The 27,205-nt window shown below is 35.0% G+C and overlaps 1 protein-coding gene across 3 annotated transcripts in view; it reads right to left on the bottom strand.

Annotated features, from left to right (window-relative positions):
* The window catches only part of LOC308638702 (vascular endothelial growth factor receptor kdr-like), a 317,685-nt gene that overhangs the window by 269,970 nt on the left and 20,510 nt on the right, over positions 1 to 27,205 (bottom strand). For all 3 annotated transcript variants that reach the window (XM_081276379.1, XM_081276380.1, XM_081276381.1), the window contains one exon: positions 6,199 to 6,295. In XM_081276379.1, the coding sequence (XP_081132505.1) occupies positions 6,199 to 6,295 (97 nt within the window). The remainder of the gene's footprint in view (positions 1 to 6,198; positions 6,296 to 27,205) is intronic.

The following is a 27,205-nucleotide window of genomic DNA, read 5'->3' as shown; positions in this document are numbered from 1 at the left end:
CATTTCCCCATGTCATATCATAGCGTCTGTAGTATGCACATATTTGTTTAACCACTGTTTATCATGGCTCCTAATTTTACTACAGTACCCCAAAAGTAGAACATGAAAAAATGTGAGAGACAACCACTCACCTCAAGCACCTTCTATAAATACAATATACTTTCATTATTTTGAAAAGATGATATGTTGCCATGAGTGTGATTCAGACTGTTGAAAATGGGGATTGTTATATAATGCCATGAGAAAGAAAGATCAAGAGAGGGATTGGTAGGGCTGGAGATGTGGCTCAAGTGGTAACGCGCTCTCCTGGCATGCGCAGGGCACTGGGTTCAATCCTCACATAAAAATAAAATAAAGATGTTGTATCCACTGAAAACTGAAAAATAAATATTAAAAATCTCTCTCTCTCTCTCTCTCTCTCTCTCTCTCTCTCTCTCTCTCTCTCTCTCTCTTAAAAAAAAAAAAAGATAGGGATTGGTTAGAAAGCAACATTGCAAATTTTGCTCCCAAGAATCTTGTACCCTGAAGCTTCCACTGTAATTGGAAAGAAATGAATTTGAGTAATAGTTCCTCAGTCTGACCCCTATTTCTTCTTTCCACTAAAGTCTTACTTCCAATAGAAGCATGGCTTCTTTAAGGTATGTTTTGCCCAATTATGGGGTCTTTGAATAAATTGAATACCCTCAGAACCAAACATCCTAAGAGAAATCATTCCAAACCCACTATGAGGGTCTGAATTGTATAACCTCAAAATTCACATTTTGAAGCCTTATCCCCCAACACATCAGAATGTTACTGTATTCAGAGGTAAATCTTTTAAAAGGTGATTAAGTTAAAATGAGTTCATTATTGTGGATTCTAATCCAACATGACTGGTATCTTTATAAGAAGAGGAGATTAGGACACACAGAAACATCAGGGATGTGTGCATACAGAAAAGAGAAAGAGAAAGGGCGGGCATCTGGAAGCCAATGAGTAAGAACTCAGGGGAAACCAATCCTGCTAACGCTTTATCTTAAACTTCTAGCCTCCAGTACTATGAGGAAATAAATTTCTGGCCTTGAAGTCACCCAATCTGTGGTATTTTGTAACGACAACACTAGAGAACTAATACACTCCCTAAAGTAGTCAGAGCTGCCATATTAAGTAAACATTATTGTTGATCCTTGAATTCCATGAGAACTTGTTGCCAGTGTTGCCATTTCCTGATTCCTTCTTGCCTTACCTGACTGGAGTCTGAAAACTGACATTTAGAGCCAACAGAAGATACTACTCTTCTGGATTTCATCCCTGTATGTGCAGTATCTCTAACTGCTCTTGGTAATGCCCAAGTCCAACCCAAACTAGTTTGTGAAATCCTCACACATGAACAGCCCACATTATTTGTCCTGTACTTGGACACAAAGAATTAGAGCAGCAGACAGAATCTTGGGTTCATGTATAGGCAAAGTTTTCCTTAAAGTGCCACATAAATATTTTAGTTTGTGAAAGTCTCTATCACAAATTGTACATTTTATAACAATTTAACAATTCAAAAATCATTATTAGCTTACAGAGCCCACAAAAATTGGCTGTGTGTTCTATGATTTGCTTGGTCCAAAATCAATCAATTCAAGCCCCTTTTTTATGCTTGAATTCCTACCACAGAATTCCAACTTCAGTTTCAATACCCATTTTAAGGAGAATTTGAGAAACTCACACCATTATCTTTCCCCTCAAGGTGTATCATTATATCCCAATGAAATCTCTGACAATTTTAGCATCATCATAAAGAATAACTTTGTTATTAATGAAGTTCCATTTCCTATGAAAAGAATCTATTGTAATATGACATACCGTAAAAATCAAGCATAAGTTAGACATGCATTAAATTAGAAGATTTATTGAAAATGGGGCACATTAATAATTATTTATAGTAGTGTGGAGGGGTGGCCAGAATATGAGGATCTTTAGGAAGAGCATCACTTGATAGGAGAGTTAAAAACAAAGGCCTTGGGTTTATAGACCAGGGAGTGGAAAGGAAGAATTTGGCTGAGTGTGTTCATATGCCATGCCTCTGATTTAGGACCATTATCAATTCCCATCAGATAGGTTCTGCCAATCACCTTCCTGGATATTTGGTTGATTTTGAGTGGAAACTTCTACAAATATTAAAGGAAGAACACTATAATACAGTCTGGGTTCTGAAGACTCTGATAGCCAATTCATGAGCCTGAGCCTGAACAGCTGGAAGCATGGAATGATTAGGATTCCATTCCCAATAACATTCTGTGGAGTCTAAAAGCTTGGTCTTTATCAAAGTATGGCTTATTTACCTTATCTACCTTGTATAAGATGTTGAATTAGCCTATCAGACAAAAGGTCTGCAGTATATAGTTTGAGAACTTGAACAATTTGCAAAAGGAAACACTACTAAAGTCTACCTGAATAGTGACACAACCCCAACACACACACACACAAAAAAAAAAAAAAAACATGAAAAATCCCAGCTAGGCAAAATGTAAGCTCAGTCTACTTCATAGAATTTCCAAGCCTCAGAAAGTATGGAGGGTTGCTGGTACATTGGCACGATTGAAAAGCCATTGGGAGTCAGGGAATTCTACCATTTGAAATCTTAAATGTCTTCTCTTTAGGCCTTGGTTTCCTCATTTGTAGAGTTGATAGAACGTACCTGACAGAGTTATTATGACAATTTAATGAGCTGATTCATGCAAAGTGCTTAGAACAATGTCTGGCACAGACTGAAGTACCCCCAAAATTACTGTCTCACACTCTACTTCTCCATAATAAAATACTATAGGCTCTATCTTCAAAATATATTAAGAACTTGACCTCTTCTTATCCCCTCCACTGTTGGCCCACTTCATTTATCTCATAGATAACTAAAGTAACCTTCTATTTTCCCTGTGAACTATATCCGCTGTAACAGTCAGAATAAACTTTTTAAAGAATGTCTCAGATCAAATCATTCTTCTTCTTAATTCTTTCAATGGCTTCCCCTGATATCCAGAATAAATTCAAAAACCTCCTTATGGTCTACAAGACCCTGCTAACTGTCCAGTCTAATCTATCTTCCTCCCCATCACTTAATTATTTTCTCTTCATGCCATCCTTCATTCTATTCCTTGACATATCAAAATTACACCTTTGTGTAGATCTTTGCATTTTTTTCTATGCCTTCTGTCTGGAACCCTCTTCCTCCAGATTACCTGCATGGTTCCTTCTTTTACTTCTTTATGCCTCTGCTCAAATGGCATTTCTAATCTGACCAAGCATTTCAAAGAAATAACTTCTCTTCATTCCATCACCTTGCCTTGCTACTATCTCAACTGCAGTTATCATCTTCAAATATACCCTACAACGTCTTATTTATTATATGTATTATCTGTCTTTACCATTGGGATTTCAGGTCCATGAGAGCAGAGATCTTTATAATATATATTATCTCATCTTCTGGACTTAGTCCAGTCTTAAATAAATATATATTGAGTAAATACATGAAGATAACCATCCCTGCTTCGATTCTATGGGACTGATGTGGGTCTAAATATATCAAGCACTTGAAACTTCTATGAAAGATGTATAGTGCAACTTCTAAACCTTATTTGAGGTTATTCCTTTTTCTAAAATATCCTCCATTCTAAATATATCCTGAAACTTCCAATTGAGAGTTCTTATTCCTTTCAACATCCCTTTTTTTGAGTGGCTGTCTTGTTCATTCAACTGTGATGTGATCTGCTAGAAAGCAGAGAATATGTCTTACCCAGTTATGCATGTGTGGAAATTCCCAACATCAGACAGAGCACTCTTCTTCTACAGCACATAAGCAGTGAATTATTTTTCTAATCAATAATTTATTTGCTTTTTGACACTAAGGGGATGGATTAGAATTTGCCTTCATCAACAATAGTTTTCCATATAGCAAATAAATGAGAGATTATTTACATTTATATACAATAAATAAATGCAGGGCCCCCAATAGTTTTTAAACTTCTGAGAAATCATTTATCTTTAGAAGCCATTCCTCCTTCATTTTATTCCTATGCCCACCTCGGGCCCTATTAACATGTTTCCCAAATTCACTTTCTTTTGAATCCTCCTAGAACTGACACAGATCTAACCTGAAGTAGCAATCAACCACCCATCCATAACCAAACCTGTTTCACATGCATCAACTGGGGTTAATTGTTTAAAATTAATAGTTAATTCGAGAGCTGTGATTCATGAGGCCCAGAGAAGAGGCTTTGGAAACAATTACAACCTATTGGAATATGATAGGACAAGGCACAGCAAGTAATCACTGGCAACTCCTCTAACTTCTGGTTTACAGGTCAGATGCCATTCAGGGGTACTGGGGTAAAGGGGACCAAATGAATAGGAGCTAAAAATGAAGTGAAGTAAGCTTCTCAATCATACTCTATACCTAAAGATGTGGCTGGAAAGGCCCCCAGGTATGGAAAAGACAGCTTTTGTGGCCTTCAATTCTGACTCAAATCTACTGGTCAAGATGAAACTATACTTTTAGGATCCCAATCAGCTAGGGGAATAGTTCAGCTCATAAAGGAGAATACAATAATTCACAGTAGCTAGGATAGAAGACCTCACCCTCCAATGATATAGGAAACAAGTTGCATATCACCACTACAAATAAAATATACCTAGTATAACTCACTTTGTTCTCCTCTTTTAAATAAAATCTTCACTGATTTAGTTGGGCATATGGCATTCTGGCAAAAAAAAAAAAAAAAAATATATATATATATATATTTTACATTTCCAAGCCTCTCTTGCAGCTATGTGTGGCCATGTAACTAAGTTCTGGGCAAGAAGATATAAGCACAATTAGTGTGGAAAAATTTTCGATGTATCCTTAAAGAGAAAAGGCATGTATTTCTCTGGCATTCTTCTTTTTAACTAGCTGGAATATAGACATGGTGACTGAAATTCAAGATGCCATTTTGGACAATGTGGTGTAAGTCATCAGTTAAGAAAGACAGAGTTACAATACAGAAAGAGTCTAAATTTCTAATTATTTTATGGAAGTGGAATAATGGCTATAGATATCGATCTTTGGGAATTTTTCCATCAAACAGTGAAATCTTGTGTCTAAAATCACTGTAAATTTGGGTTTTCTATTGCATATACTCCAACCTTATTTTATTGATACATTGGGCCATAAGTTATCTTAAAGAAGGAGGGAGATTCTGCTCTTTTTCAGTTCAATTCAACCCAATATAAATTTATTGAGCACCTGCACCTACATCTATCACAGAATTTGCCTATTCTTTCTTTCTTGAAACTCTCCTCTACCTTGATTTTCCCTTGTTTCTCCTTTCTATTTATTATCCATGCACTTTCCTAATACCCTTTCTTCCCACTCTTTCCTTAAGTACAGGGTCTCCTCAGGATTATGACCTTTCTACTGTTCTCTCCTTACTTCAAACACTCTTTTATTATCCTCATCTCTATATATAATTTCAACTCCTATCCAGTTTCTGTGAATGATTCTTATATTTCCAATACTAGCCTGCCTAATCTCTCATATATGCCCATGCCTATTGTTCTTACATTAAGAAATTCTAGTAGGCTATTTCAAACTGAAATTTTCCTCTTTCTCCTAGAAGTGCTATCTAATTCACCAAGAGAAAGAGCATGAAGGTAAAGACAAGGGTTAGCAATTACATATCATTTAGATATTTTTTGGAAATATAAAGTTCTGCATTTGGCTACATATGTGCACATCTATAACAAATATGATGCTTTGATAGAGAAGAAATAGGTACCTTTTAAGAAAAGAGGACCATTAATTTAACTATTACCAAACCAAGCCTATAGTGTCACACACCATGCTTTTGACATTTTTTCAAAACACACAAGAGCAAGATGCTTTTCAAGAGAATTAATGCACACATTAGTCAGATAAAATTGTATATGAGTTTAAAGTAATTCCCAAAATTTATGAATAAAAAGGGAAGACAAGAAGAAAAGCACCTGGATTCGACTGAAGAACTAGCCCGTGCCACCTCCAAGAAATCCATTTTTGTGGAAAACAATATCAATAAATCTTAACTTCCAAAACCTATTCTCTATGATTATAAAATAATTTTTTAAATTTGTAGTAGGAACAAAACCATGTTTCTGTAAACTTCCTACATGGGTATTTTAATTACAACAAAATGAAAGTCTTGATATTATTACCTGCAAGTAATGTCAAACACTCCACCAGCCTGGATCACCACTTGATCTCCCAAAATGTTCAGTTTTGGTTTCATCAGGGTCTCTTCACTGGCAAGACCTGAACCAAAATAAAATTTCTTGCCATTAGAACTTTTCAAAATTTGTCTTAAAATACATCCAAATATCATTCCACATGTACAAACTTATGTGTATATGATGCCAATTACTACAATTCCTATAACAGCAAATAATTAGAAACTACCAAATGCCCATAGAAAGGGGATTCATTAAATTATAATATATGAACATGGTGAGCTACAATATCTGTAGAATGGTAATAAGTAATTTTTATATACCAATAAAGAACAGTCTTCAAAATAATTCAAATGAAGAGCAAAATATAAATCAGTGTGTATAGTATATAATGTTTCTGTAAAATAAGAAAATAAATTAATTCACATGTACATATAACTTAAAAGCACATGAAATTCGATACAGTTGGTTGTCTCAAAGCAGGTAAACTAGGAGGATAGGTAATATAATGGCACTTTTCAGTGTGATTACCTGTGGTAGACTGAATTGTTTGCAATTATTGTTCAGAACTACCTACCCATGAGAGTGAGAAGTATCTAATTAACAGCCTCACTGATGTTGAATTTGAATATGCCAATTAATTTTAACCATTTAAATAGGGAAATGACAGTACTTCAGTTTTGGTGTGAGGTTTTGAGAAATTTCACATTTATGTTTAATTTATTCATCTTACTCTGTTATGGAAAGAACTTGACCTAGTTAGGTTGGTATTTTAAGGAGAATTTGAGATAATTGGAGCATTTGGTTCAGAGGCTGGAACCAAATCTAATGGAATTCAGATTGAATCATCACAACCTCAGAGTTGCATAAGTAAGATGCAAATGTTTGTTTCACCACTATATCAGGGATTGAACCCAGTGCCCCTCACACGTGCTAGGCAAGCACTCTACCACTGATCTACACTCCCAGTTCATAAATTTTTAATATGCAATACAGACAATGGAGTTCTTAAAAATAACTTTATTAAGTATAATTGAAATACAACAAACTGCAAAAATTTAGTGTAAAATTTGATCATTTAAACATATATGTACACACATAGGAAACTCTCACCACTATGGAGATAGTGAATATATTCATCACCCAAAAAATTTTCCTACAGATTTTCATGTTTATATTTTTCTACAAAGTGCCCCATTTTTTTTTTAAAGAGAGAGTGAGAAAGGAGAGGAGAGAATTTTTTTTTAATATTTATTTTTTAGTTCTCGACGGACACAACATCTTTGTTGGTATGTGGTGCTGAGGATCGAACCCGGGCCGCACGCATGCCAGGCGAGCGCGCTACCGCTTGAGCCACATCCCCAGCCCCCAAAGTGCCCCATTTGTAACCTAACTATTCCTGCTCCCAGATCTGCTTTCTTTCAATATAGATCCTTTTGAAATTTCTACAACTTCAAATAAATTTAGTTATACAATATATACTCTGTTATGCCTAGTTTCAATAACTCAGAATAATTATTTTGAAATGCAGGCATGTCATAGCATCTATCAATATTTAATCGCTTCTTATTTCATAGCAGTATTCCATTGGTTGGATATATCACATTATGTTTAGAGATTCATTTGTAGGTGGACATCTGAATTGTTTCAAGTTTGGACTACTATGAATAAAGCTGCTATGAATATTCATGTCTTTGTGTGGACATATATCATCACTTACCTTAGATAAACACACAATAGTGGAATGATCACATGGTCCACATTATAAGTCTACCTGTATTTATTTAGCTTTTTAAGCACCTGACATTTTTCTGAAGTAGTTGTACCATTTTGCATACCCATCATCAAAGAAGGAGAGTTCCAGTTGACTTCATATTCTTACAAATATTCAATATGGCCTTTTTCTTGGCAGTGCTGAGAATTAAACCTGGTGGCCTCTCATATGCTAGACAAGAGTTCTAGCACTGAGCCACAACCCCTACCTGGTATTATAGTCTGTTACATTTTAACCAAACTAATGAGTATGTTGAGGTATTTTATTGTGGTTTTGATTCGCATTTTCCAAGTTACTAATCGTTGCATATAAGTTGATGTGCTTTTTCATCATTTCTTTTGAGAAATGTATATACAAATCTTTTGCCCCTTTTGTGGGATTTAAAAAAACTTTTTTTTTGAGTTGCAAGAGTTCTTTGGAAACTCTGAATAGAATTCATTTGTTTAATATATGTGATGCTTGCTCTGGGTTTTGGACTGGTTTGTTCCACAATATTTTGAGTAATATAGGTGACCTATAAAATACATTTAGATAAACTTTCGATTATATACCATGATAATAAATCTCCTATTAAAAATAAATAAGCCAAGAAACAAATATTTATTGTCAATCATTTCAAGTGTAATGAAACTAATATTGAGGAACTATTAAATATGCTAATAGTTACACTTGCTCACTAGATCACAACAACCCTGTCAGTAGATGCAAGTATGATCCTTCATCCTGAAAATCAGAAAACTGATGCTAAAAATATAAAAACTGAGGCTTATAATAAACCTTTGTTCTATCTACCACCCGCTTCATTATACAGAATACAGGTATGATGATGTGAGGGGAAAAAAAAGAAGTATGTCACATTAGACTGGGTAGAGAGAAGTGATGGGAGGGAAGGGGAGGGGAAGGGGGGAAAGGAAGGACAGCAGAATAAAATAGACATTATTATTGCTGTAGGTATATACATGACTGTATAACCAATGTGATTCTGCAACCTGTACACTCAAAAAATGAGAAATTATACCCCATTTGATTCAAATGTATGATATGTCAAGATCATTGTACTGTCATGTGTAACTAATTAAAACAAATTTTCAAAAAGTGGAAATAAATAAATGAATGAATAAATAAATAAAAGAAGCATGTACTATTTCTTAGTAAGTTTTGCTGTTGGCATCTGTAGACTTCGGCTCATCTTTTTTCCCACATCCAGTGTTAATGGCCTCGTGCCAAATCATCCAAGCAAGTTGCTAAAACTTAATTGTATTCAGATATGGTATTACTTCACATTACATTGCATATCAATGTTCTCCATAATATTTTTTCTGTTTGTGTTGTTTTCACATATTTTAAGGTTCAGTGTGATAATATCATACATATATTCAATATTTGATGATCTAATCAGGATAATTATATTTCCATCTCCTTAAACATTTATAATTTATTTTTGCTGAGAACCTTTGAACTCCTCATTTCTTTATTCAAGTTACAATAATAATTAACTGGTACTTTCTCTGAGGCTCCCCAGCAACAAACTATGATACCATAATTATAGGTCTTATTTCATTCTGCCTCACGGGAAAATACCATGTTTCCTTTGTTTGACCCTCTCAGAGACTGAGAGCAATGTCATGTTGGAAACTGGTTTTATTCTTCACTTTACTCCTTACTTTAAAATATCCAACAGAGTCTGTCCCATGACCAACTCAAGATATGAACCATGTAACAGGCTAGATGATATAAGTGCAACAGATGTCTCAGGTATGGTCATTGCACTCTGTCTACTGATAAAACCACATGTCAACAAGTTATTTTATTGAATTTGTTAAAGTACTACAAAAGGTATGAAAAAGAGGTCTGGGAGCTTGGACAGGGAGTGGTCAATTCCATAAATGTTCAGTAAATAAATAAGTGATGTATTTTGAACAATTTAATAATTCATCCCATCTAATACAGAATTTGAGAACACAGACTGTGAAGACATATAATCTAGCTTTATGACTCATTTCCATTATGTGTCACCTCTTTGCAATCATCTCATATATATAATGGGAATAAAGTAGAAACTATCACATACATTTCTGGTTAAGGTTTTAAAGAAAAATTATACTCCATTTGTGTAGTATGAATTGAAATGCATTCTGCTGACATGTATAACAAATTAGAACAAATAAATAGAATGATTATTTTTAAAAGATTTCAAAGGTTAATACATCAAGAACACTATTTGTCCAGTAAGTATTATATTATTATTACTGGACAAATAATAAAAAAATTAAAAATATATTATTATTATTATTATTATTATTATTATTATTATTATTATAAAATAGCAGTATTTCCCTTGATTTTCTGCCTCGGTATCTATGAGTTCTACCATTAGCATCACTACTCAGAGCTAAAGATGTGCCTCTTGAACTTGGATTCTCCCTGGGAATAGTGTGTATACGAGAGACTGGGAAGCAGTTTCATGACTCTTAGAGCTCTTGTGTTCAGTATAAAATTGTAGATCAGTACAGCTGTCAGTTTTGAAACTACAATTCTTCAGTAACACTGTTAATGGTCACCAGCTCACATTTTGTGAAGGAATTTGTCTTGTCTAGTTGGAGAATTTCTATCAAATGATGAGCCAGGTATGCCTGGAACATGATCTCTTATATGCAAGGAAGACTTTAGCACAAAAGTGCAAGCATGCATACACATGCACATACTCACACATATACTTTCAAAAAAAAAAAAAAAAATATATATATATATATATATATATATATATATAGAGAGAGAGAGAGAGAGAGAGAGAGAGAGAGAGAGAGAGTTTTCACTAGTATTATCTCTAAGCTCCATGGAACAGAAGAAGGAGTGCTTCTCATATTTTACTTATTGCTGTCCATTTTGCCAGGCACATTAAATGTACATTGTTATAAGCTAATTATCATCTCCATGAAAAAAATATTGATTGCACTTTGCTTATGAAACATAAGGCTTAGATGTGACCATGCCTACAACATGTTAGAGGAAATACTTAGAACAAGGTAGATTCAAAACTAAAATATCTGGCTCTGATGAGGTTCATTTTCAGCTATATTAAAATCACCCTTCTTAGCCATCCCATGAATCCACTGCAGAAAGTAGAGAAAAAGTGGGAGAAGAAATGGACATGCCTCTCTAAGTTTAGGGGTGATAGCCCCTAAGCCCCATTAACTTATCCTCCTTTGCTGGTTCCTAGCTCTTTCTCAATTCATCTTGAGCTTGCTTGTGCTTTATGGACTTTTGACTTGTTGACTGAATTTGTTTTTCTTGGAGATGATGTAGGAGCCTTCTCAGGAAGTAGTGCATAAAAGAGTTGGGAGTTGTCTTGTTATAGCAGAATATTTTCAAATTCAATGTGAATAACAAGCACTGAGAGTTCAGCACATATAAAAAGGCTACATAGAGCATAGTGTGTGTTCCCTCTCTCCAAATATGTTAGTCTTTAACAAGAGCAACAGTCTAATTTGGACAAAGAAAAAATAATGAAAATGCACCTGAAATTTAGATGTACTAATGTATAAACCAAGAAATTCTGGAATTTCTGCTCCTTTTGATTATTTGTGTGTCTGTGCAAGAAAAACTGGTGAAGGAACATGGGCTTATACAAGAAACCACACTTCAGAAGTTTGAAGAAGCTAAAGAGAAAATATATGGAAAGGGATTAAATAATAGAAGGCAAAAGAAGTTCTTTTATATAAATATATTTGCTGGACTAAAAGAAACAACTTTAGGAAAAGTCAGTAGCTAGAATCCAGTAACTTGAAAGAGAAAAAAAAATTGGTATAAATTTGAAGCATTGACATGGGCCCAGACAGAAAGGATCTCAGTCTCTTGAACAGCCAGTAGGGAAAAAAAAAACACGGCTAACATTCATTAAGAAGTTTTACAAGTATCAATAAGTACTACCATTATCTCTAGTTTACCACTGATAAAACTGAGACACAGAGGTTATGTCACTAAGGATTACACATTTAGTAAGTTGTGCTATGATTTAATCCAGACATCTGACTCCAAAGCCTGTACTCCTAACCAGTATAGCATACTATCTTAACAAATAGCCAACTGGTAGGGCTGAATCTGTAGGTTATGATTGAATATCAGTTCTGCCTCTGACTATTTCTCAGCCTACTTTGATGCTAGGAGAAGTATAACCCCTAGAAAAAGAGTGAGATCAAATCTCTTGAAGCTCTGTTAGACACATGTGGTTTAGAGTGAACAAAGGAGGAACAAAGGAGCCTCAAACCAAGTTCTTTCTAGAACCCATAGAGTTGGCCCACTGAAAAGTCATTTCCACCTGAAGTTGACAATCCAGGCAAGCTCCTTTTAAACTTCTTCCATATCATACCCCAAACCCTAGAGCTGCCAGTGGTGAGAAAATTTCACCTCCAATTCTTCATAGTAACATTTGCCAAGAGGAAAAGCCAGGCTCAGGTTGACAATACATCAGAAGCAAGAAAGCATGTGCCCTTCTATAGGAGCAACTTAGACAGAAATTGTGTTCTTGTTAATCACAGGCCAAGGTCAGGCACATTCTTTCCTGACCTTGCATATTGTCTAGGAAGGCTTCCTTGGGGAGTCAATTGCTGAAAAGGGGGAAACACCATGCAGGAAGCTGGGGGAGTAGAGAGTGACAGTTCTTAACATAGCATTTTGGAGACCCATGAAAGTATCCTCCTTTCCCTCCCACCCCCATAGTATATCTATTTAGTTATTCTGCTTCCCTTTCTTTCCCAGTACTATAGATTAGCCTGTGTCACCTAAGATCAAACAATGGAAGCAAAGCATTTTTACAATTTCTGAATTGTATAAATAATTCTATATAATTCTCTCCTTTTCTTGAAGAAATGGTTCCAAAGGAAAATATAAACTAAAACATACTGTTTATTGGTCCTCTCATGTTACCTCCTCTAGGCCAATATTCCCCTCCAGAAATAGCATTCTTTATGTACTCCAAATACCACAATACTACAAATAGAGGACAACTGATTCTGTGCAGAAGCAGTGAGCCTAGGGCATAAAGTATTCTATGATTCAATCTCACAGAATCTGGTTTGCTTTTATATAGATAAACTGTTGGTAGGAACTTTCTGGATCATCAGAACACATTTGAGTACAAAGGGTTCCCTGCTTGGTCGCTACCAGTCTAGTCCAGATGGTAGCAGATATGGTAGGATGGACTATCATTCATGGCTCTAAACGTTTTAGAATCTCCCTTTGCCAATTCTGATTAGAGATCCAATTTCATATTTCCCACAGATGAAAAAAATCAATCAGCCCTAGAGAGCTGATACTCAAAAAAAACTTTCTCTGATTACAATAGGACAATCATGATAAGTCAAGAGCACTGGAATTGGGGTTTACCTTCAGTATATGGTAATGGGCTGACTGAGGAGGCAACTCAAGTGTCAGGAAGGGGCAGGGGCATATTATCTTCCAGTTCCTGCCAGGCCCTGAGTGGCAGGCAAACAGTGTGCTTAAGAATATAGAATCTGGAGTCAACTTCCTAGATTTGAATTCTGACTCTCCCACCCATTATCTCTGTGATTATGGATAAATTACTTAGTCAAACTGTACCTCATTTTCCTTAGTTGTAACATGGAGATGATAATAATGCCATCCATCGGATAGGGATATTGTGTGAATTAGGGTTAAGATGTATAAAGGGAAAAGTGTCTGACACACAGCAGCACTTGATCCAAAAGACATATTTTCTAGGCCAGATCTGGCTCCTGACTTGCTGTGTGATCTCAGATATATCATTTCTCTTGTCCTCTTGTTCCATAGCTTCTTATCCATAAAAGCAGGGGAACTAGACCAGCTAGGTTTTGGGTTGTATTTAAAAAACTTTCATGCTGACATGCTGTGGTGTTAAAAGCTCATAAAATGGAGCATATAAACCATCCTCAGTGGATTCATGCCAGTGATCAAATGGTCTGGCTTTTCTGACAAGGGAAATAGCCTGAAAGGATGAGGAGGTTTACTTACCAAAGCAGCTAACGCTATGGAACAAGTATATTTGGCCTGAAGGTCTAAAGAGTTCAAGGCCATTCCTCCAGAGATCTGGTAAATTAAATGAATGGGAATGAAAAACATCATGCTAAGTGATAAAGCCAGACTCAGAAAGTCAAGGGATCAATGTTTTCTCTCATAGAGAGACAATAGAACAAAATAAGGGGAGAAAAGGTAGGGAAGACCCCATGAAAATAGAAGTGACATCAGTAGGGGAAGGGGATTGAGGTGGAAAGAGGAGGGATGGGAAAAGAGAGGAACTGTAAACTGAAATAGACCAAATTATTCTATGTGCATGTATGAATATACAAAAAATTATTCCACCTTTATGAATATCTACAAAGTACCAATTTAAAAACCAATAACTATATAGAAAGGAAGATCAGTAGAGTAGAGAAAGGGGAACAGGAAAAGGGAGAAAGGTAGGGAAAGAGGAAGTACTGAGTAATTAAATGGAGCAAATTATATTCTTTGCATGTATAGATATGTGAAAATGAACTCCACTATCATGTATCCTGAGAAGAAGTAGCTTCTGATCTAGGGCTTAAAGGTTTAGCAAAATTCTGCTGTCAGGAAAGTACAGGGCTCTTCAAATAGGGGAGTACAATGAGACAAATGACAAAGGCAGAAAAATCTACAAGGGCATATTTGGGCAGGCAGAAGATCACTGTTGGTCAGAGCAGAAGGATGAATGCTTTCAAGCAAGATTGGGATAATTGAACTACATACCATACTATAAAATCAAAGCTGTGTGAACAATAATCAGCATCCAGGCAAAAAGTGAACACTTTATGCCAAATCACTTTGTCCTTTGGATGCTTTGGGCTTTAATATTGAACCTCAACATTAGGCATAGACAATCTATATTGAACAAGTTGAGTCATGTGCTATCTCAAAATACAGAAGATTTAAGAATCTTACTTAGGCTCATAAACAACAAAAAATAGACACTAAACATAAATACAGCAAATAAAAGTTGGAAATTGGATAAACCTACTCGTCAGATAAAATTCAAGTTCACTCTGCAATGACCCTGTTAAGTCCTTCAGAGGACAGAACAAGCAAACTATGACTCACCAGCAGCAAACAAGTTACATAGTCATCTGTGTGCAGAGAAACAATAGGGTGGAATTGAAGGGTAGTTTTAAAGGAAGGATCTTGTTCTCTATTTATTGGCTTGACTAGTCTTACTACTGAAAGTCACTGAGATGTAATTAGCCACCACAAGCACCTTTTGCCACATATTTTTCAGGTGTGAAACCTTCCCCACAACCACATTCAAAAGACAACAGTGACATTTAGTGTATTGGTTTCCTCTCCAACTGGATGTCTAACTCCTAGTTTGTCTTCTGTGTTGCCCTGATTCTAGGATGGGATGGGCTGAAGAATCAACATATATTAGTGATTCACTTCAATTTTGTCTTAGATAAATCACTGAACTTAGATTACAGATATTGTTATATGTGCTTTTGTTACTTAAAAAAAAATGATTGTATAGCCACAGGAAGTTTCAAAGAGAGTAAGAAAGGCCCTATATACATTATACTCAGTTTACCACAATGGTTAAAACTTAATTATAGAACAATGTCCAAAACAGGAAACTGACATTGGTACATGTATAGAATGCATAAACACCACTGTAATTGAGATACAGAATATTCTATCATTGCAAAGACCTCATTTATACTCCTACCCACTGACCTTCCCCCTCTGCCTTCACCATGTCTAACTCTTGGAAACTACTTATCTGTTCTTCATCTCCACATTTTCTAACTGTGAGAACATTATAAGAATCATAATATGTAGTATTTGGGAATTGGCTTTTTTCACACAACATAGTTCTTTGGAGAATCATCCAAATCATTGTGCCTATCAATATTTGGCTTCTCTATATTACTGATTGGTATTCCATGGTATAGATATGCCATAATTTTTTAACATTTTGGTTGTTTCCAACTGGGAGCTATTATGAACAAAGCTTCTGTGAACATGTATAAAAGTTTTTGAGTGAACACTAATTTTTATTTCTCTGGAATAAATATGCAAGAGTGGAAAAGCTGTGTCATAGTATAATTGCATTTTTAATTCTCTAAAAAAATTCCAGACTGATTTTACAGAGTGCCTGCTCAATTTTAAATTCCCACTAAAAGTGATACACTCACTCGGCATCTTCACCAACTTTTGGTAGTTTCACTATTTTAGACACTCTGATAGATATATATAGTAGAATCAGGGTCTTGTCATTTCCCTAATGGCAAAGGATATTGAATATCTTTTTATGCACTAATTATCATTAACATATACTCTTTAGAGAAATTGCTCCTTGGTATATCTGTTCTTAATGAAACAATTTCTTTATTCCCTTAAGAGGCTATGGTCTTCATTAATGGCTTTTAGAATGTACATGCTAAAACAAGTACATGCTTTTTGTTAACTTATTCATTTGAATAATTTAGTAACAAAAGGTGAACACCCATGCAGTTTGTGTCTCTGTTCATGTGTTATATTAAAATTGTTTCTACTACTGATTGACACTTAATAATTATACAAATTTACTGGGTAAAATATGATGTTTCAATACATGCATACATTGTATTATTGTTGAATTGTGTGTTATTTTGATAAGCTACCACCTCCTCTCAAAACAGTAAATTAAAGGTAGCTAGGGACGGCCCATCTTTCCCATATTGGTGACTGACAATAGCTGGCTCTGGGGCCTTAACTATGATGACTCAATGTCAGTCTCTGCATCTGGACAGCTCATGATAGCTTTAAAGTGCATTCCTTTCTATTGTCATATAATCCTCTTAGCAAGCTCTAACAATTATAACTGTTCAAATAATTATACCTAAATGAACTGAGGCCCAGAGAGAGAAAGGAACTAGAGAGCCATAGATAAAAATTATAAAAGAAATATTAAGTTTAGTTATTTTACATTTTAGGACATTCTCCATTCCATCCTGAGGCTTAGAATCTATGAGCTAAAAACATGAGGAGGGAAAAAAACGTAAATAAATGATTTGATAGGTCTACAGAAGGGATAACAAACCAGAGCCTGGTATTCCATTCCTTTGAACCTCCAAGTGAGTGTTATTCTCAGGAATAGGAGAAGGAAATGATGTGCAGTCACACTGGCACTACTCTTAAAGATAAGAGCCAGTAAAAAAGTGCTTTGACCATTGTTGTTGAAAAACAAAAACATTGAGGAAGCTGTTCTACCCCACATTGCCTCCATGGAATCCTGGACGTTTTAGAGCAACTATTTCTCTACAATAAAGGAAAAAACACCACCACTATGACAGGTGAGGTACTGACCTCCTTCTACAGATTCTAATTAATTTATATTTTTCAAGTTTTTGTGAGATAGGCAGTGATGGTGATGGAAAAGAGAGAGAAGACAGAGAAATTAAAAAAATAGACTTTAAATCATGGAAAATTTGGGTACTGACATCAAAATCTGATTTTAACCAAGACCAGGTTTCCCATTTCAAATTTCTGTTTGCTTGTTTGTTGGGTTTTTTTTTTCTTTTTTTTTTTTTAGTTCAAGAGACAATTTTGCTATTGAGGAAGCCAAACTAATTGATATGTTTCTGCTTGTTTGTTTCTTTGCTTTGTTTTTTTGTTTTGATAGTTTGGGATTTTATTGTTGCTTTATAAATCAGAGCAAACAACCCTACATTCTGGAAAACTGAAGATAAAATTATGGGAAAACCTGCAGAGCTTCCCTTGTTCATTTCTTATCATATTCCAATCTACTTCTTTCTGCCAATGTCTAATCCCAATCTCAATTTCCTGTTTTGTTTGTCACCACAGCACTAACCACCTTATAATATACTGTATCATTTAGTCATTGCCTTAATGTCTGTCTCCCTCTTGCAGAATTTCATCTCAATGAGGGCAATAATTTTACTGATTACCCCTATAAACCTAGGGCCTGGGAAAATTCCTGGCACATACTAGACACTCAAGAAAAATTTGTAGAAATAATGAATGTTCTTTTTTTCTTCATCACATAATTCTAGGGCCTAAGAGCAAGGAGATATTTGAATCTGCTCTTCCTTATATAATATAAAATCATAGAGACCTTCAGTACTTCACATGAGGCTGGAAGATTTCTAGTTATATAGCTGTTGAAGCTGCAAAGAAGTCAGTGGGGTGAGGGTAAGAAGTCTATCATTGCCCAAGTCCAGGAAGAAAGCAGCTGTCTGCCTGCTTCAGACCTTCTAAGTTCAACACCAACTACATTAGTTTGGATTATAGTAGTTGAAACTATTTTCCTTTTGGCCAAAGACATTTAGCAGTTATAATGCTAAGGAAAGAGAGAGTGTCGGGACCCATTCCTTCTGTTCCCTTCCCAAGCTCATTGACTTCCAAATACTGTCAACTCACTATTCCTCATAGTCTCATTATCCAGCAAGAGATTAGCTCTGGCTTGCTGCATTTGTGAACCAAATTAATGTCTATCAATACCTCCTCCAGAAGAAATCTAAAATGAATCTCAAATCTAAGGCATCTTGCTCCCTTTTCACATATCTGATAATAAGTGGAGGGAAGTAAGTGGTTGTTATTATTCCTAGTGAGGCAGACAGATCATCTGTGTATTTGCATTATCCAAAATTCTTGTCCCCTATGAACAAGTGAGAATGATTACAAGCTGAATTATAAATGCTCATGTGCTGAGATGGAAAAAGACAGTTATTTCCAATGAAACCTATCACTGAGTTAGTTCAATCAGCTGCATAGATATATGTAGGTTATTTATTAGTGGGTTTTTTGTTCATGCAATGTACTTAGAAGAGCAAGGAAGGTCCTTAAGTCCATCTTGTTCAATCACTTTATTTAATTTATAAAGACAACAATGCCAAGAAGAAGAAGGTTCAGATTAAGGTCATACATACAGCTAGTTAGCATCAGAATTGAACCTAATTTGACTTCTACTATCATGCTTTCCCACTGTACCTAGTTGCCTTCCAAATTTAAGAAAATTATGCCATAATTTATAAAAGAGAAAGGAAAAAAGAACCAGCTGATAATATACACAAAAGAGAGTATATCTTCTGATTTTTGAAGATACCATATTTTCATTAAATCAAATATATAAGGATAAAAATTTATGCAAAAGCCATTCATGTCATTTGCATACTGGTGGGGCCAGGAAAACTCAAGAGTTATATTTCTCTATATGCCATTGACAAATCTACTCATACTCACAGAATGGGAAAGGCTTGTAACCTTTGGAGAACCCTACTATCTCTACAGTTATGTTAAAGATATCAAAACCAAAAATACATAAATGAATACTCACTTAAGAAAGCATTTGGAATGTGTGTTGTATGTGTGATCAATAAAAGAGAATAAAATCATGGCATTTGCAGGTAAATGGATGGTGTTGGAGAAGATAATGCTAAGTGAAGTTAGCCAATCCCACAAAAACAAATGCCAAAGGTTTTCTCTAATATAAGGAGGCTAACTTATAGTGGGGTAGGGAGGGGAGCATGGGAGGAATTGAGGAATTCTAGATAGGGCAGAGGGGTGGGAGGGAAAGGGAGGGAGAAGGGGATTAGCAAGGATGATGGAATGTGATAGACATCATCATCCAAAGTACGTGTATGAAGACACGAATTGGTGTCAACATACTTTATATACAAGCAGAGATATGAAAAATTGTGCTGTATACATGTAATAAGAATTGTAATGCATTCCACTGTCATTTATATTTTTTTAAATCAATAAAAAATAAAGCTCAGTGAGACATTTTAGGCAAAAGAAAAAAAAAGATTTCATATCCTTAGCTCTTTTCAAGAAAGACTATTTTTGGCCCTTCTTCAGTTGAAATATTGCTTGCTTCTCCTACAGGCCAATCTATGGCTAAAGCCCTCCTCAGAAATCTTATCATATTGCATAGCAGACATTTGTTGATTCTCTTCTCAATATGCATTGCCTCCTCTTAACTTTCTAGTTAAGACTCAGATTTTCCTTTTGGCATTTCCCTTTCTCCCCTAAACAGTCTATGGATTTCAGGAGGAAATAACCTTAGCCCTACTTGTTAATATTCAAAAGTAATACCTAATTTACATAAGCCAATTTGTTCATTTCATTTCTCTAGCCACAAACCATTGTTTTGAGTAGGCATGTAATCCACACTGGCTTCTTAGGCTGAATTTTACAACTCTTATTAGGAATTCCAGGAAAAAAATCTATTTTCCTAATTGTGACTAAAACTTATTTAGGGGTGGCCATTCTAAGAATGGAAACCATACCTTAAGAAACAGTAGAAAAATAAAGGAACTATATCTTCAACAGCATCACTTTACTATAGAAACAAACTAAACAACACCAAGGACCATTCTACCTATGGAAACTTCCTCTAATTATGAAGCAATAAATGTACTCCATTGTTTTAAACTAATCAGAGTGTGGTTTTGTATTTTTTGCATTATGCTATTCTTAGAGATTACCATCTGGAAGAATAAACAGAATTATGTTTTAACAGGGACAGACTTCTAGAACAATAGCATGCCAGCGCTAAAAATATTTGTTGAAATGAAACTTCCACCAAGACCCTCATGCCATGGGGGTTTAGCTAGTATCAATTTTTCAAATAAGAAGGGATAAAGGACTTTAGTGAAGATATGGTAGGTACAAGTAAAAAAGGCAACACAACATTTCCACTCTTGCAACCAATTGGCCCATGTGTCAAGAATTGAAATGTTTTGCTCCTTTGTTTGCCAAAATCCAAGCGACACAATCTGGGAAATTTTACATTCTCATTTTTTCCCCACTGTCCCTGTTTCCAAAGATTCTACAATTCTCCCCTAGATGGGCTTCTCATGGCTCTGAAAATAATTGAATCAAGTAGAAAGGCAAAAGTTTAGGAAGAAAGGGCCATGGATCTTAATTCTGAACTACATACAGAGTGAAACAAAGGAGGGTTTTGGCAATTGTCTACACATTTTTTAGGCTTCAATGATGCCAGAGAAGACAAGAAGATCTTATCCTGTCATACTCATGGTTCATGACATAGATGACACTTTAATAAAACCCTTTGACTCCTGCTTGTATCTATGGTATGTAAATGACTCACAGATGAGTGCATTCCAAGGAGTTTACAATCTACTTGGAGAAAATTTGTCAATCACTCACATGGCACTTTTCAGATTGCATAATCTGATTTGCCTCATAATTTTCCCATCTTCCTTACCACATCAAGTGTAAGGAGCATATTTAAGTGTATTGCTAGAACCTGAGACACTGCCTAGCACATATATGTATATGTATGTTCAGTAAATTCGTGTAAAATAGTTGTACAAATTAATCCACTGGGGGAGAATTATTAAAACAAGTTACATTTTAGGAGTTACTTGAATAATTTGTTCTTTTAATAGCTTTATTGAGATAAAATTTATTTAACATACGTACAGTTCTCCCATCCAAATTGTATAAATCAATGTTTTATTATGATCACAGAGATATGAATTGTACAAAAATCAAAACTATCAGTTTTAAAACAGTTATAGTCATTACAGTCCTCAAAAAACACCATTAGCATTTATCCCCCTTTTCTCCCCAAACTTCTCATCATTAGACCATGACTAATATAATCTCTCTATATAGAGAGTTTCCTATTCTGGATATTTATCTTAAATTTAAGCATGAAATTTGTGGGTGTTTGTGACGAGCTTCTTAAATTTAGCATGTTTTCAAGGTTCATTATGTCATAGCATGTGTCATTACTTCATTTTATTAATAGCTGAGAAATATTCCATTGTATACATAAACTTCATTCTGCTTATCCATTCATCAGTTGATGGACATTTGGGTTATTTTCACCTTTTGGCTATTATTAATTATGCTAGTATGAACATTGATATACCGAGTTTTGTGTGTATATATGTTTTCACTTCTCAAGGGCATATGCCTAGTAGTGGAATTGTTGGGATATTAATTTTTTGGGGGGCGGAAGGCTCCAATCACCATTTCAAATCCCCACCAGCAGTGTAGGATGGTACTAATTTATCCATTTATTAACATCTCTTTTCTGATTATAGTCATCCTCAGGGATATGAAGAAGTATTTCATTGTGATTTAGATTTACTTTTCCTTTTTTTGTTTGTTTGTGTGATTGTTTTATAGTATTGTAGATTAAAATCAGGGCCTGGTACATGTTAGGCAAGTGCTCTACCATTGAGCTACAACCCAAAACTTTTTTTTTTTTTTTTTTTTTGGTATTGGGGATTGAACTCAGGGGCACTCAACCACTGAGCAACATCCCCAGCCCTATTTTGTATTTTATTTAGAGACAGGGTCTCACTGAGTTCCTTGGTACCTTGCTTTTGCTGAGGCTGCCTTTGAAATCATGATCCTCCCACCTCGGCCTCCTGAGCCAGTGGGATTACAAGCATGTGCCACTGTGCCCAGCTACCCCAGTCGATTTTTAAATTTTATTTTGAGACAGGATCTCACCAAGTTGCTAAGGCTGGCCTATATACTACAGTATAATGTGTTGCTAAACCATGGTGTTCAATGGCCTAGGTTTATTAAAAAACATTTTCAACATATAGTACTTTAAACACATGAAGACTTTGAGATGTAACCCAATTATAAATCAAGGAGCATCTGTACATGGAAAAATAGTCTGTGTTCATGGATTGGAAGAATTAATGTTAAAATACCACACTATTTGCTATGGTTTGGATATGAGGTGTACCCTAAAAAACTCATGCAATTATGCAAGAGTGTTCAGACATGAAATGCTTAGTATGAGAGCTGTGCCTCATCAGTGCTTTGATGAATTAGTAATTTGAATGTACTATTGGTTGGTCACTATCGAGAGGTTGAGCATGGCTAGAGAAAGCAGATGACTAAGGGTGTGCCTTACTGGACTACATATTGTCTCTGGCTCCTCATTTGCACACACTCTCTTTCTCTCTCTCTCTCTCTCTCTCTCTCTCTCTCTCTCTCTCTCTCTCTCTCTCTCTCTCTTCTCTCTCTCTCCTTCCTGAATGCCATGTGCTCAGCATCTATCTTTTTTCTACTGCACACTTTCTTCATGAGGTATTACCATACCTCAGGCCTAGAGCAAGTAAGTAAGCTGAACATTCAATGAATCTCTGAAACCTGAGCCCAAAATATACCTGTCCTTCTCTAAGTTGTCCTCCTCAGGGGTTAGGTCACAGCAAGACAAAACTGACAAACATACTACTCAAAGAAATATACACCAAAACTCCAATGATATTTTCCACAGAAGTAAAAAGTCTAAAATTCATTTGGAACCACAAAAGATTGAATAGCAAAAATAAACTTGAGCAAAAAGAGAACAGCTATCTCACAATCTTATCTCACAATCTATTAAAAAGTCATAAGAATCCCAACAGCATGGTAATAGCCCAAAAGCAGACATGTAGTCCATGGAGTAGAAGATAGAGTCCAGAAATAAATCCACATAACTACAACCAATTGTTCTTTCAAAAAAAATGCCAAGAACACACAAGGGGAACATTGTCTCTTTAATACTTCAATAAAGGGTATGTGAAAAATAAATATGCATATGCAAAACAATAAATTTGATCATTTCTCTCAAGCCATATACAAATATAAATTCAAAATGGATTAAAGACCTGAACTGTAAAGCTATTAGAGGAAAATACAGAAAACATTTCATGTATTTTTTGTACATGACACAAAATGCACATCAAAAGTAAAAATAAGAAAATGGGATTATATCAAACTAAAAAGTTTCTGCAAAGAAGAGGAAATCATCATTTGAATGGAGAAACAATCTATGAAATCAGACAAAATATAGTAAAATATACATCTGATAGGGGTTAAGATATAAGGAATTCAAAAAGTTTGATAGCAAGAAAACAACTTGATTTTTAAAAATGGGCAAAGAACTGCAAAGGTATTTTTCAAAAGAATATATACAAATGGACCTCAGTTATATAAAAAGTGGATCAACATCACTAACTATCATGGAAATGTAATATATGATATAATACATTACTAGTGTTAGTATGCCTATTATCAAAAAGATAAGTATTTGTGATAGTGTGGTTATAAGAGAACCTTTGTACACTGTTGGCAGAAATGAAACTTAGCACAGCAATTATTAAAAAAATAGAGAAGTTCCTAAACATATATTCAAAATAGAACCACCATATCTTTCAGTATTCCCACTTCTGTTTCTATAACAAAGAAAGTGGAATCGGTATGCCAAAGAGATATTTGCACTCCCATGTTCATGGCAGCACTATTCACAATAAACCAAAATATGAAATAACCTAATTCTCCATCAGTGGATGAATGTATAAAGAAAATGTGTCATTCCAATTTAAAACACAATTAATAAATAGAAGGAAAACAAGTAGAGAAGAGAAAAAGGAACAGGAGGAAGATGCAGGGAGGGTAAGAAGAAGTATTAGGGACTTAAATATAGCAAATTATATTCTACACATGTATGATTATACCAAAATGAACCCCGCTATTATGTATAATTCTAATGAACTATAAAAACATTTTAAAATAAAATGTGTCATCGAAACAATAGAATACTAATCACAAAATTTACAAGAATATAAAACCTGTCATTTTCAACAACATGTATGAACCTGCAGGGCACTATGCTAATTGAAACAAACCAGAGAAAGACAAGTACTGCATGATTTCACTTGTATGTGGCATCTTTAAAAAAAATTATAGAAGCAAGGAGTAGAATTAAAGGAGGCAGAGGCTTGAGTAGAAAGAGGGATTGTGGAGGTGTTAGTCAACAGAATTTCAGTTAGAAATGAAAAATAAGTTCAGAAGATCTATTATAAAATATAGTAATTATAATTAATAGCAATGTACCATATATTTGAAAATTATTAAAAGACTAATTTTTAAGTATTCCCATTGCAAGTAATAATAAATATATGAGGCAATGGATATATTAATTGGTTTGATTTAATTAATCTACAACAGATAAAATTTAAAACATTATGTGGTATGCCAAATATATGACATTTGTATTCATCATTTAAAAAATAAGTAAATACATAAATAAAGAAAATTACATTTATGTGCTATGCAAAACACACACTATGGAGATTCATCTATCCAACTTGACAGTAATTTCCTAAACTAAGACTTGTTTCCATCTTTTCTTTTCCCCTGTGGGGACCTAGATCTGGGCATGATTGGCTCCAAACTTTTTAGTAGATTAGAAAACTCCAAGAGGTGAGCTAGTTGGCATAAAGGATTAAACAGTTCAGATATCTTTCCAATTCAACACACCTCTAATGTGTTGCAGGCCTGTGCTTGATATTGAAGGTACACAAATGGGAACACTAGTCCATACTCAAACATTTCATCAAAGAAAACCTTTTTACCCAGTGCCTATTAGTGGTAATCAAGGACCATGTTTCAAATTCACTATCCAAATAGTGGTCTACATTGGCCTGCCTCAAATCCTCTGTCTTTTGTTGGGTGCCTGTAAAATTGACAGGAAGGAGGTGGATGGGTGTGGAATGTATTACAAACAAAGGTTGCCAAATGACCTTCGGTCTATTTACTACTTTAAAAGAAAATCTTATGTCATAACCTTTTTTTTCTCCCTCTACCAACAAAAGGAATAAAGTAAAGAATTCCTTTATCTTTCAGGGGCTTCACAACTCCTTCCTCCTTAAGTCATCAACAAGGGTCTTTCTTTCTTAGCTTCCTACCAAGACATCCTTGATTTTAATGGTAGCCTAAAAGACCCAACTTGGAGCCAACATCACAAAAGAAGCAGAACAATTTATTTCCAAGCTGACTATTTTATTGCTCAAGGTGAAAGTACACAATGGATAAGGAAAACCAACAGACATTTTCCTCTATCTCTCTAGAACATTTGACCACTTAAAACATTTACTTCTTTATATCTGCTTTTTTTTCATTTTTAAAGACTAATTGGGAAGCACTCTAATTAGTTCTCTGCATTGCTTCAGAGTGCTGTTTGGTTTTGAATAAAGAAGGCAATGTTTATGGCTCTTATTAAAATCAAATGTCATCTTGTTAACCATTCTAGCCTCTGGAGAGGGCTGCTAATGTACTCAAGCTATCATGAAGGAAGGGTTCACACAATGCTGGATACAGAAGACATCTTTTGCACTCCTCCTCTTCAGCTGAGACTTCACTATCCTCTCTCACTCAGAGCTCAACTCCCACCCATATCTGTCTAGTCTTTGTTTCTAGTCTTCTCCTCTAGATTCCACATTCCAAAATCCTCTAGATTTACTAGAAGACAAGTTGATTAAAAAAAAAAACTAATAAAACCCTCATGTGATCCCAGTCCACCTCACCATTTTACTTTATGTGACACTAGTCTACTTTTCTTCTTTTTTTATTTGTACTTTTTAGTTATACATGACAGAGTATATTTTAATATTCTATACATATATGGAGTGCATATTATTCTAATTAGAATCCCAGTCTTATGGTTGTACATGATGTGGATATTCACTTTGGTATATTCATATATGTATATAGGAAACATATGGCAAATTCATTCCATTGTCTTTTCTATTCCTGCCCCTACTTCCCTTTATTGTCTAATCTACTGAACTTCCATTCTCCCTCCACCCTTATATTTTAGCATCAACATATCAGAGAGATCATTCAACCTTTAGTTTTTGTTTTTGTTTTGTTTTGTTTTGTTTTTTTGGTATTGCCTTAGCATAATAGTCCCCAGATCCATCCATTTACCGTAAAAAGTCATGAAGTCATACCTTTTTAATGGGGCCCCCCATGATTATTCTCTGTATGCTTACTACTTCAGACAGGGAATCTCACTTTTCATAATCACACTCATTCCTGCTTTCTTACTTTTGTTTATAGGATTATAATCGTACCCATCATTCAAAATAGACACAGCTCAAAGTCAACCAGATGTATGTTGTTTGTTGCTAAAAAGTGTGCTTACTACACATTTTCTTCCTGTTTGCCTCACATTGCATTTATTCACAACCACATTGTACACAATTATATTCTGTGTATATGGTCTTCTGACTTGTTCTTATATTGCAAATAGCTTAATCTCTCCCAAACAGACCACCCAGTTTTTCCATTTCTACTCATATGTGCAGAAAACAGCATTTTTTTTATGTCAATGTTCAGGTTTGAAACAGGATTATGCTAGTCCCTTAGAACTAGATAGGGTGATTTCCACTTTTT

Source organism: Spermophilus citellus (assembly GCF_964194105.1).
Source record: "Spermophilus citellus genome assembly, chromosome: X".
Taxonomy (NCBI): domain Eukaryota; kingdom Metazoa; phylum Chordata; class Mammalia; order Rodentia; family Sciuridae; genus Spermophilus; species Spermophilus citellus.
The sequence above is the reverse complement of the archived record's forward strand: the minus strand, read 5'-3'. Positions and strand labels throughout refer to the sequence as shown.